The sequence below is a fragment of the Scyliorhinus canicula genome, chromosome 18 (assembly GCF_902713615.1).
Source record: "Scyliorhinus canicula chromosome 18, sScyCan1.1, whole genome shotgun sequence".
NCBI lineage: Eukaryota > Metazoa > Chordata > Chondrichthyes > Carcharhiniformes > Scyliorhinidae > Scyliorhinus > Scyliorhinus canicula.
The window spans coordinates 30,420,738-30,433,994 of NC_052163.1; the positions used below are offsets into that span (position 1 = coordinate 30,420,738).

Here is a 13,257-nt window from a genome sequence, read left to right on the forward strand (position 1 = left end):
AGGCATACAGCATGCTTGCCTTCATCGGACGGGGTATTGAGTACAAGAATTGGCAGGTCATGTTACAGTTGTATAGGACTTTGGTTCGGCCACATTTGGAATACTGCGTGCAGTTCTGGTCGCCACATTACCAGAAGGATGTGGATGCCTTGGAGAGGGTGCAGAGGAGGTTCACCAGGATGTTGCCTGGTATGGAGGGTGCTAGCTATGAAGAAAGGTTGAGTAGATTAGGATTGTTTTCGTTGGAAAGACGGAGGTTGAGGGGGGACCTGATTGAGGTCTACAAAATTATGAGAGGTATGGACAGCAACAAGCTTTTCCCAAGAGTGGGGGTGTCAGTTACAAGGGGTCACAATTTCAAGGTGAGAGGGGGAAAGTTTAAGGGAGATGTGCGTGGAAAGTTTTTTTACGCAGAGGGTGGTGGGTGCCTGGAACGCTTTACCAGCGGAGGTGGTAGAGGCGGGCACGATAGCATAATTTAAAAGCATCTAGACAGGTATATGAATGGGCGGGAACAGAGGGAAGTAGACCTTGGAAAATAGGAGGCAGGTTTAGATAAAGGATCTGGATCGGCGCAGGCTGGGAGGGCTAAAGGGCCTGTTCCTGTGCTGTAATTTTCTTTGTTCTTTTCTCCCCCTCCAATTAAAGGGCAATTTAGCATGGCCAATTCACCTACCTTGCCCATCTTTGGTTTCGGGGGCGAAAGCCACGCAAACGCAGGGAGACTCCACATGGACAGTGATCCGGGGCCGGGATCGAACCCAGGTCCTCAGCGCTGTGAGGCAGCAGTGCTAACCACTGCGCCCGTGCCACCTTACTCCATGCTAACTTGATGTTCCTCGAATGAGCAGACCAAAGTCCCTCATGAACATCAACATTTCAAAGTTTCACACCTTTTAAAAAACTATTCTGCTTCTCTCGTCCAAAATCTCTCCCCTTGCCCACACTATCCTACATCACTTACTTTGTTGGCTATTTATTAAACCTGTCTATAGCTCTTTGCAATCTGTGTCCTCCTCAGAACATGTGTGCCACCTAGCTATGTACCTTCAGAAAATATGGATAAATTACCCTTGATCGCTTTGTCCAAATTAATAGATTGTAAACAGCTGAGGGTCCCACACTGATCATGGCCTACCAACATGAAAATGCACCATTAATCCCCAATCTTTCCTATCTGTTAACCAATCCTCTAATCCAAGCTAATATATTACACCCCAACTCCACAAGCAGTTACTACTTGCATATTAACCTTTTCTGTGGCATCTTAATGAATGAATGCCTTTCAGAAATTCAAGCAGACCATATCTCCTGGTTCCCCTTTACCTACTCTATTAATTATATACTCAGAAAACGCAAACAAATTTGTGAAACGTGATTATCGTTTTGTAAAACCATGCTGACTTTGTCCGATCATACTATGACTTTCCAAGAATATTGTTATACTTTTTTAATAATAGATTCCAGAATACGGATGTCAGGCTAACAACTGTCCTGCTGTTTTCCAGTTTTCTATCTCTCTCTCCTACCTTAAATAGTAGTGTTGCATTTGCTAACCTCCAATCTGCTAGCACATTCTCCCAGTGTCTGCGTGGGTTTCACCCCCATAATCTAAATGGGTCCATTCTGGAATATAGGAAATTTTGTGATATTATAACCAGTGATCCACCACCTCTGCAGCTATCTCTTTTAGAACCCTAGAGTATAGGCCAATAGGCCCTGGTGACTTTTTGGCTTTTATTCCAAGTTTCTCCAATACTCTAACCTCACGTTCCTCACTTTTATTAGCCCCTGGGTCATGCTGTACTTCTGCTATGTGTCATTATTTAATTTATCTGCCATTTTGTCTTTCCCTATGATAACTTCTCCTGTTTCTGCCTCCAAGGGGCTACTAATTATTTTTGCCGCTCTTCTTTTTACACACCTTGGGTCACTGTCTGTGAGGAGTCTGCACATTCTCCTCGTGTGTGCGTGGGTTTCCTCCGGGTGCTCCGGTTTCCTCCCACAGTCCAAAGATGTGCAGGTTAGGTAGACTGGCCATGCTAAATTGCCCTTCGTGTCCAAAATTGCCCTTAGTGTTGGGTGGGGTTACTGGGTTATGGGGATAGGGTGGAGATGTGGGCCTGGGTAGGGTGCTCTTTCCAAGAGCCGTTGCAGACTCGATGGACCGAATGGCCTCCTTCTGTACTGTAAATTCTATGATTTCTATGATCTAATACTAGCATGAATGGCTAAATAGCCACCTTCTGTATTCTATTGCCTGGCATTGTATGGCCTATACAGGCAAAAATCTGTACTTATTCACTGCAGAGTAAACACCTACAATCAATGACCACAACACTCCTGCTCTTCTCTCGCTAGTTTCAAGGGATCTCCAAATTCTTCTGAACAACCAAAATAAGACAAGGCTCTCTGTACTGGTAGGTCAGCTGAACATTACTTCCAATAAGGTTAACATAACTTCCTCCATCAGCACCTCACTGTAATTTATATAGTAAAAATCGTTGGATAGGGCTCAATCATAACATTCTTGACTCAGAGATCATAGTGCTACCAATCAGCCACAATTGTCATGGGCAGTCAAACAATTCTAAAGTAAGGGAAGAATCAATCCTGCCGGCAGTAAAAACTTTTGGTAGGCACGTTATTAACAAGCACTGAACTACACTTCAGCTTTATTTTTCCATCAGGACTTTAAATTTATGAGATATGCGCAGGATATAATACTGCAACATCAGCATTAAGCATAAAACAAACTTACAAATTTGAGCATGTTCCAGTCAAAGACATAGTCATAGGAGAAGCCTTGGCGGTGGAAGAGGTTACGAAATAATTGCCTCAAGTAGGAGTAGTCGGGTTTGTCATCAAAACGCAAAGAGCGGCAGAAGTTCAAGTATGTGGCAAACTCGGCTGTGGGCACGAAAAAGGACAGCAAATTACTTGTGTTCTCAAACCTAGTGGTGTTACATTCACAGAAAGTGGTTATTTTCAGATTGAGACAAAAACTGATCAAATCCAGCTGTAACGTGCATTTCATTGACCCCATAAACATTTCATACCTAATTAATCTTCACAAGAATCACACGCGTGAATTTTTCTTTAATTCGGTTAAATTTTAAATTTTTTTTTTTAAGAGTACTCAATTATTTTTTCTAATTAAGGAGCAATTTAGCGTGGCCAATTCACTGAACCTGCACATCTTTGGGTTGTGGGGGCGAAACCCATGCAGACACGGGGAGAATGTGCAAACTCCACACGGACAGTGACCCAGGGCCGGGATTCGAACCCGGGTCCTCAGCGCCGTATGCAGCAATGCTAACCACTGTGCCATGTGCTGCCCTGATTCGGTTTAATTTTTAACCCCAGAAGAGAAATTGTGGGATGTACCATTATGTGGGTACTGAATGGAAGGCATTTAAAGAGACAAAATATTAGTGCGAGCATTAGAAATAGCTGCACCATACGAATAGAAAAATTGAATGTCTCTGCTGCTCCCTCTTGGCTGCCTCCAGCTGTTCTGGTTTCTGGGGGAAGATGGGGGTCAGAATCACAAATCTGTACACTGCTTTCCATCTCTTAATGTTACTGTTACGGTGCTGTAAATTGAATCAGAATGATCTAATCGAGGCCAGTTTTCTAAAATCATTTGGAGATATAATACCTTCAAGCACCTGATGTGGAGTCTAACTGGGGATCAATAGGAATTCGCTTCACCAAAGAAAATGCATTAAGGAGCCCAAGGGCTTCTTTCACAACCTCAAATTTTGGGAACTAATTACTCCAACCAGTTTGCATGTTGCAATCATCAAGTAATACAGACCATTTCCCACAATTCAATACCACAAATGGGAAATAGATTGCTGTGACAATACATCATGACAAACGGCCACTTAACGCTGCTGATCAACAGCATAAATCTCCAAAAACAATAGTCTCTATTGAACGACAATCTGTACGTACATGAGTAACCTTTGCAGAGTACTTCAATGGGGGTTGACATTTTCTTTTCACTAATGCGTTCGTACTTCTGTCTCTTTGTTGCTGCCTTCAGACCTTGCCAAGGCAATGATCCCAAGTTGAAGTACATCAGAACATAGCCCAAGGATTCCAGATCATCACGGCGGCTTTGTTCTGGAAAAGAGACATGCACACTAGTTTGGAACACCACTACACAACAACCAGGTTGAAGTTACCACTTCTTTAATCAGTGCTGAAAATTTACGATAAAATCCAGTTAGAAAATTTGTATAAATTGCAAAAGATTACAGTATGAAAACTACACAGCTTCCAACTGTTAAATATGAATTCGCCACACTACCACAATGCACACTGTTTAAATTACAGATTTTCTTCCCAAAACTGAGGAAATATATAACTTTCCATAAACAAAAAAAAAGATGGACACATATTTAGATACCATGCCCGATCATGTCTCAGACATCTCAGTACTTCACACAAGGAATTGCTCTGAAATGGGGTGACAAGTGATGTGGGAATCAAAGAGACTCAGTTTAATTCTAACAACAGCAGTGACACGAGTTACAATTCAATTTAGTTCTGGTTGTGTTGACCAAAGAAAAATGAAATGCCTGTGAATTAGGGATTCTTTTATCAATCTGACATAACTGTCATGATAATAATTAGCATAAACCTGAGAGTTTCCAACTGAAGATAAATGAGAAGCGTAAAACTGCCTACCTATTCCCAAATGGGTATTGATCGAAGCATAGCGCGCTGTTCCTGTGAGGTTCTTATTTTCACGGTATGGAATATGTTGGTGTGTTCGTGCATCCCGGTACTTTTTGGCTAGCCCAAAGTCAATAATATAGACCAAGTTGCCTTTCTTTCCCAACCCCATTAGGAAGTTGTCAGGTTTCACATCACGATGGATAAAATTCTTCGAATGAATGTATTCAATTCTACTGATCTAAATTTTAAAAAGGAAACAAGGAAAGAAGTTTTTATATGGAAAAAGCCAAAAAGCTCACATGGATTATCCTTTTGTATTGAGCTGAATCATCAATTCTTGCATCCAACTTTGCGAGAATGGGACAGCCCACCTTTTTGTCAATCCTGCTTTGACTTTCCATGAAGCAACCTTGAATGTTACAGGATTAGTAATATCTATCGACTCCACATGCCCAGTCTTGCAAAGGCAACTTGGGGGACAAAGCATTAATTAACTGTGAATTCTAGTTTGGAGTCAAGGTTCCAGTCACAAAGTTATTAACTGAACTGTTTATGAAGTACAAAATAGTACAATCCAACCTATAGTTACTAATACTGGAATTGCTTTAAATCAAAATTATTGGATGAAATGAGCTATTCTTTAGAAAGCTATATTTAACAAACCCCCCCCCCCCCCCCAAAATAGCAGTTTGTCTCTTTCTACCAGGATAATTTCCCCACCTTTCCACTTCACTCAACGTGTACCATATGCATTCAAGCTTCCCCTCTCTCCATTGGACTAACTTGGCAATAATGCTACATCCACCAATATCAGATGGTGTCTGTGGAGCGAAATTTAAAAGGGTAGAGCACAATGATACTGCCAGCAGTAGGTTTGCATATTAAAGCTCTGAATAACTCATTTTTGAAATGGAGTGTAATTGACCTCAAGCTGCATGTCATTAGTGTATGTTGGAATCAGTTTGGAATTGGCCTCCGAGATACTGGCACTTTTGCATCAATGAGAACCTGAAACAACTCGCATTGAAGCAAAAAGTGGCGCAATAACTACAAGACCAACAGTGCGGGTTCAATTCCCATACTTCCTGAGGTTACTCATGAAGGCCACACCTTCTCAACCTTCCCTATCCCCTGAAGTGTGGTGATCCTCAGGTTAAATCACTACTGGTCAACTCTCCCCTCAAAGGGGCAGCACGGTGGCCTAGTGGTTAGCACAACCGCCTCACGGCGCTGAGGTCCCAGATTCGATCCCGGCTCTGGGTCACTGTCCGTGTGGAGTTTGCACATTCTCCCCGTGTATGCGTGGGTTTCGCCCCCACAACCCAAAAATGTGCAGAGTAGGTGGATTGGCCACACTAAATTGCCCCTTAATTGGAAAAAATAATTGGATAATCTAAATTGTTTTGAAAAAACTCTCCCCTCAAAGGGGAAAGCAGCCTATGGCCATCTGGGACTATGGAAAATTTACTTTATTATAACTACACCTGCAATACTAATCGGTTCATGGAGAGGAGTCCTTCCATCCTTGCTCTTTCAACAACTGGAACCAGGAACACAGAGGGAAACAGTGATTACTGACCCATCTTTTACCACTTGAAGCCCTAAAACTTGACATTGCTCGACTCCCTCTTTCACAAATCACTTCAATGCAAGATATATTAACAGTTGCTGGAAAGAAAGGCACACATTATATCAGGATATTTTTAGTGGGTGCAAAGAAAGATGGAGAAAAAATATATGTAGCATTTTTTAGTTGATCATTCCACAACGAGAATACAAAAAACAAAGCAAGCACAAGGCTGTTTCTTACCATCTGATCAGCAAGGAGGAGGACTGTCTTAAGGCTGAATTTACGAGAACAGAAGTTAAAGAGGTCCTCGAGACTTGGTCCAAGCAGCTCCATCACCATCACATTGTAATCTCCCTCTGCGCCACACCACTTGATGGTGGGAATGCCAACTACATAAGAAACAGACTTAAGGCAGGTGACACAAAGGAAACATAAACACTGTTGTGAACTTGCATTTCTGCTCACGTTGAAGGTTAGGACCAAGGGTCTTAAAGCTGAGTGCTAAAGTGACATCTTATCTGTTGTATTAACATATAAATTAGGTCTTCAAAGAAAAGGCCATTTTCAAATTACAAAGCACAACTTGCGACTGATGGCCATGGAAATGTCCAAGTGCAGACTAAACATTTCCACCAAAGCCAAATATTGGGAACATTTCAAAGTTGATAATACTTTTAAGGTAATTTATTGACATGAATATTCTCCCATTCTCATGTCACCTGATCTCTGATCACTAAAGTTTGTTAGAAGAAACCAATTTAAGGTTTGGAGTAGCTTTCTCATTTAGCGTGGCAACTTAAATGATCACAAGCTTGGCGGCTAAATGCCAAGCAGAACCAGTTCACTTTCAAATTTATTAATTAATCCCACAATCTGTATTTCAAGTTAATAGCCCACCCATCAACTTCTCTTTAAAGACAATGTGATGATACCAGTCAATGTTTTCTAGAACAAAGTGTTAACCTACAGTGCCACCTTCTGCCCAACATTGCTATAGCAAGGACAATGGTGACCACTTTCTGCAGGAAATGACCAGGACAGAGTGTTGCATGCACTTGCTTAATGGTAATTCCATTTTAACGTGACCATTTCTAGAACTTAAAAAAAAAAAATCTGTACTTTCTATTGTGGAAAAGTCTGTTCTCTTAATTTTAGTCTGGCAGCACGGTATCACAGGTGGCTAGCACTGAGGCTTCACAGCACCAGGGCCCCAGGTTCAATTCCCCGCTGGGTCACTATCTGTGTGGAATCTGCACATTATCCCCCTGTCTGCGTGAGTTTCCTCCGGGTGCTCCAGTTTCCTCCCAAGTCCAAAGACGTGCAGGTTAGGTGGATTGGCTAAGCTAAATTGCCCTTGGTGTCTAAAAAGGTTGGGGGTGGGGGGTTATTGGGATAGGGTGGAAGTGATGGCTTAAGTGGGTCGGTGCAGACTCGATGGGCCGAATGGCCTCCTTCTGCACTGTATGTTCTAATCTTCCATTTATTTCAATTCCTGTGACTATATTTTAGAAACGATCATCTGATAACTGGTGGCAAAAACATCAGCCACTGTTTCAAGTCACACCTCAGAACTCCTTAGAATCACATCCAAATAGACACTTCCATGAGATTTTCTTTGATGGATTTCATGCATGTATGTTATTTGAAGGAGGTGCACATCAATAGCCAATATAAAGCAAACAAAATAAAATACCCAAGCTTTGTGGGTACAAACATTACTTGCTTAACATTACATTTTACCAACCCATAACAAAGGATAGCAATTCAAAGCAATCCGATATTGTACCAAATAATAAACATGTTTAAGCACAGCAAACGTTGAAAAAAAAGGGATCGATTTGGGGTGGGGCTTTCTACAGCACAAACTGGTGCTTAAATTAAGACAGTGGGAACATTAAATCTTTACTGTCAATGGAAGGGCTCCATTGCATTTCTTTGAAAAGCTGCAGGCTACACCATTATATTATTTTGGGGGAAATGAAAAAATTGAAGAAAACACAAACATGAACCAGGGTTTCCTTACCGATCCGGAGCATTAAATTCTACTGAAAACACGGGTGGTGCTATTGGGTCAGAACCATGTTAAGCACAACAGCCCCACTCCAATGGCACAATAAGTCACTACTGAAGTTCACATATAAATTATGGATGTTGAATAATGTACTAGAGGGTCTGACTGCCAAGGAACAATATGAGAGTATGGATCATGATTTAGGAAAGGAATGGGAGAGAGAAATTGGAGATAAATAATTGGTATGAAAATCTATAAAATATTTACTACACAATCACAGATTAGCTACCATGAATTGCACTTGATTCTATGAAAGTGGTTAGATTCCAATGTGGAAATAGGAGATCAATATCATTAAGGGAAAAACAGGGATGATGTCCATTTAACACTTCCACAGAGGAAAACCATACCTGTGATTACTAATCTAACATTCTCCCTCATTTATTCAGTTACACAATGTAGCATGAAGTCATGTAGAATCTGGTGCTACAGATCAGAGGAGCCAAGTGTGCAGCATAATCACTGTAACAAAGCATTTATCCTATGTTGGGAGATGTGCAATGTAATGCTTTAACTTGAATAGAGGCACTGTACAGACATTAAATAAAACCCTCGCTATATAGTCCCACAGGTCTTTTTTTTTTAATTTAAAGTACCCAATTAATTTTTTTTCCAATTAAGGGGCAATTTAACGTGGCCAATCCCCCTACCCTGCACATCTTTGGGTTGTGGGGGTGAGATCCACACAGACGCTATGTCATATGGTTTGCACTGTTGCCTCACAACTCCAGGGACCCGGGTTCAATTCCGGCCTCAGGTGGCTGTCTGCGTGGAGTTTGCATTTTCTCCCCGCGTTTGCTTGGGTTTCCTCCAGGTGCTCAGATTTCCTCCCACAGTCCAAAGGTGTGCAGGTTAGGTGAATTGGCCATGCTAAATTGCCCCTTTGAGTCTAAAAGGTTAGATGGGGTTACTGGGAAAGGGTGGAGCCGTGGGCTTAAAGTAGGGTGCTCTTTCTAAGAGCCGTGCAAACTCGATGAGCCGAAAGGCCTCCTTCCGCACTGTTAATTCAAGATTCTATTCTATGATACGGGGAGAATGTGCAAACTTCACACGGACAGCGATCCGGTGTCAGGATCGAACCCGAGTCCTTAGCACTGTGAGGCCGCTCCTATAGTCACCATAACATTGAGTACAATGCATTAATTTTCCCTCGTAATATTTTGCTTTTCAGAGTAAAACGTTGTGTTAAATAAATTCAAATTTACACTACTGAACTGAAACAAATTAGATATGTAATGAATGGGATGAGTTGCAGGGAGGGCTCCACTAATGAGTACTGTACATGCTACGAAGGCAAGGAAAATGCAACAAAACCAGAAATTTCATCTTGAATCTGTCTCCCAGCAAGGATTTGCTACAACCATCTAGCAGTGTGTCAAGCAGGCAAAAAGTACATTTCAATCCACCCACAAGACACTGAATATAGAATGTTGAATGAAGTGAGTCAGGCAAATAAAGTGCAAATAAAACCTTACCACCTCCTTGCATCATCTTGTAGATCTTGCTCTCAATGTGTAGCTGCGGGTGTTTGGTTTTCACACATTCTAGCTTAATGGCCACCTCCTCTCCTGCAGCAATGTCAGTTCCTGCAGGAAAACAAGTGAATGCTTATTTATTTCATTGAAAGAACAAAGCACCATATCACCTATTAAGGTTGCTATTTTCTTTTACATAGAATTGAAAAATAAAGTACTTCTTATTAAATATTCTACCAGCAGGCAAATGACCAGCGTAATGTATATTGAGAGAGTAATTAGCAAAGCAGATGGGATCTCGGGTTTCATAAATGGAGGTACAAAAGCAAAGTTTATAAACTCTAGTTAGGCCATAAGGCTTCTTATAATTCCAGGAAGGAAGGACTTAGCCATAGGGTTTGAGATGGAGCAGTTGGATTTGTTCTCCTTGAAACAAAGGAGAATAAGGGGAGATTTGATAGGGGTGTGCAAGTTTATGATAGATTTAGATAAGGTTGAAAAGAAAAGCTTCTGCCACTGGCTCATTGTACAAAGACTGGGGAACACAATTTAAGGTCTTGGACAGGAGATGCAGGAAGGTGTGAAGAAGAACATTTTACACAGCGAGTGACAATGACCTGGAACTCTCTGTGTTTGAAGGTAGTTGAAGCAGAGATGATCAATGGTTCCTGGAACCATTTTGGTAAATCTCCTCTGCACTCTCTCAAGGACCCTCTGCATCCTTCCTAAAGTGTGATGACTAGAACTGGACACAATACTCTATTTGTGGCCAAACCTAAGTTTATAAAGGTGCAGCATAACTTCAAAAAGGTAATTGGATGGACATGAAGGAAATAAACTTGCCAGGCTACAGTGATAGTACAGAGAATGGAACTGACTGGTTGTTCTACAGAGAGCTCTACGAGCAGAATTACCACCTTTTGTGGCATATAATGATTCCATGACTTTTGTAAGCTAAGGGATATCTAACCAATACAGAAAATTTAAAACTAAAAGAAATGTTGAAATCTGCAGTAAATTTACAAACTTAAACCGTCACCATAAAAGGAATCAGAGGCAGCTGTGACCACCAAAAGCAGTGGCTCCCAGGACCACCTCCAAAGCCAGCTGACCACAAAGATCTGAAAAGACAAGCATCAAAGGTGGTAAACGCTACCAATTTGCGTCTGGGCTTCCCTCTATGCAGGGAGTGAGAAACTTGAACAGCTCATTAACAGGGAGTTTGTCCAGCCACTAGACACAGGAGTAAAGAAAAAAGTTGTGTATGAGAGAGTATTTTCTGAAGAAAATATTAATTGGCAATACGAATGTAAAATAAATGATCCAGCAACAGGACGAACAGTAATCATGTCAAGCACTGCCACTTTGCTTCCACTCTCTTGTAGCCAACTTGCAATCGGCCACAGGAAACATGCTGCGTTTTATATAGATAAATTACTATTCCTCTCAAAAGGCTCAGGTTTCTATCTGTAATCTACATTTCAGTTGCTTAAAGACTATTAAATAAATTCAGAAAAATCATAATTTAAGTATTTATGGGGACAAATACCTTCTTCTAAATGGTCTCTACTCTATGGGATGGAAACTCAACTGGAGAATGGGATGCCAGTTCCCACAGGACAAAAATCAGTATCAAAGTTATTTCACCATGTTCCCATTTTCCATCCAAACCATTTTTATTCATTGTACAATTACGAGCCAAAATGCATATTGGATATGGTCAGTACAACTCTGAATGTACTATGAGCATTACATTAACTTGCATCGCACAGGGCAATACATTAATTTATTTTAAGATTATAAAATAACTAGCAAATTCTGTTTGCCACATCTGAAACTTCCCATTTTCAAATGCTTTCAAAGTCAATATCCCCGAACAGGTGCCGGAATGTGGCGACTAGGGGCTTTTCACAGTAACTTCTTTGAAGCCTACTTGTGACAATAAGCGATTATTATCTATACAGCAGTTATATATATATATATTGCATGCAAATTTGATAACCATTTTGTGCTCAAAATTACTTTAAAAAAAATTTTTTTTTTTTTTTTTTTTTTAAAGAGTACCCAATTCATTTTTTCCAATTAAGGGGCAATTTAGTGTGGCCAATCCACATCTTTGGGTTGTGGGGGCGAAACCCACTCAAACACGGGGAGAATGTGCAAACTCCACACGGACAGTGACCCAGAGCCGGGATCGAACCTGGGACCTCGGCGCTGTGAGGCTGCAGGGTTAACCCACTGCGCCACCGTGCTGCCCTTTGTGCTCTATATTTCTGATGCACACACACCATTAGAACCTAAAAGGCACTTTGTCAAATACTACATTTCCGCCTATATATTGAAATTTCACCTACAGGAGAGAAGGGCAGCATTCATCTAATTGTTCCGCCAAGTGAAATAAAATCAATCACGATCAAGAAGAAAACAATCTAGCAACCGGTGGCACACACAAAATGATCAGGTGGTTGTTATTGAAGGTTGATCACCAAAGTTCAGGGCACTTCAGTACGAATTCCTCGAAGTATCCTTGATCCAATCCCATTACTCATTTCCACTGGTCAACAAGTTTCATTCACAGCTCCTCCAATAATACAGCAGGTCCATAGCTGGGTAATGTGATTGGTTAACAGTTGCACTACATATTTCCAAACAAGGTCCAAGCAGCTCTCCATCTTCAAAAGCACCAAACATTTCTTCCTGGGACTGACCAGAGGCCTAACTAGACTAGCTGTATCAGCAATGAGAGTACAAAAAGAGGGTCGAGTCTGGGTGTTCTGCAACAAATGATTCACTCCCTGACCTTTCAAAGCTGCTCCATATTTACAAGGCTGAAGTCAGCAGTGATAGAATACTCGCTACTTCCCTGGATGGTGCCACTGAAACAACACTCACAAAAACTCAACATTATCTAGCACAGAACAGTCTGCTTTACTGTTGTCCCTGCCAAAAAAAATAGCATTTGACAATAATTTCGAGGTTGCAAAGGAAATTGTGGATTACTTTACACTTAGAGAAGCTGACATCAAAATTGATAAACAATCTGGTAACGTGACCTTTAAAAAAAGAACACATTTAAAGTCACAGGCTGAATCTTTTTATTCCTATGACTTCACATTGGAAAACAAAGTAAACAAATGAGTTTTAACACAACAGAAGGTTTGTAATGTCACACAGCAGTGTTGTTAATAGTATGGTGGGTGTGTGATATGTTTATGCTCACTTGAACTGCAGTAGAAGCTGCCAGAAGGAAGATTAGAGACTACTCTCCAAACCATGGTAGACTCGAGAGAAAGTATTTGGAGCATATATTAGGAATAAGGTACTAGCATTTATGGATGTGCCACCGGTAGTGACCTTGGGAGCAGCTTGAGATGAAGAGTAAACATACAAAAAACAATTATACAATATTGAAATGTATTTGTTCAAGTATATCCTTTCCTGAAGTAATACAT

At 41.0% G+C, this 13,257-nt stretch overlaps 1 protein-coding gene across 4 annotated transcripts in view; it reads right to left on the reverse strand.

Annotated features, from left to right (window-relative positions):
• LOC119953705 (casein kinase I) overlaps positions 1-13,257 on the reverse strand; it is a 60,523-nt gene that overhangs the window by 30,042 nt on the left and 17,224 nt on the right. For all 4 annotated transcript variants that reach the window (XR_005458080.1, XM_038778256.1, XM_038778254.1 and 1 more), the window contains exons 2-6: positions 9,806-9,916; positions 6,500-6,648; positions 4,699-4,927; positions 3,961-4,131; positions 2,762-2,910 (exon numbers count right to left, since the gene is read on the reverse strand). Coding sequence is in view for 3 of the 4 variants with exons in the window: in XM_038778256.1 (XP_038634184.1) it covers positions 2,762-2,910; positions 3,961-4,131; positions 4,699-4,927; positions 6,500-6,648; positions 9,806-9,916 (809 nt within the window). In the remaining variant the exon portion in view is untranslated. The remainder of the gene's footprint in view (positions 1-2,761; positions 2,911-3,960; positions 4,132-4,698; positions 4,928-6,499; positions 6,649-9,805; positions 9,917-13,257) is intronic.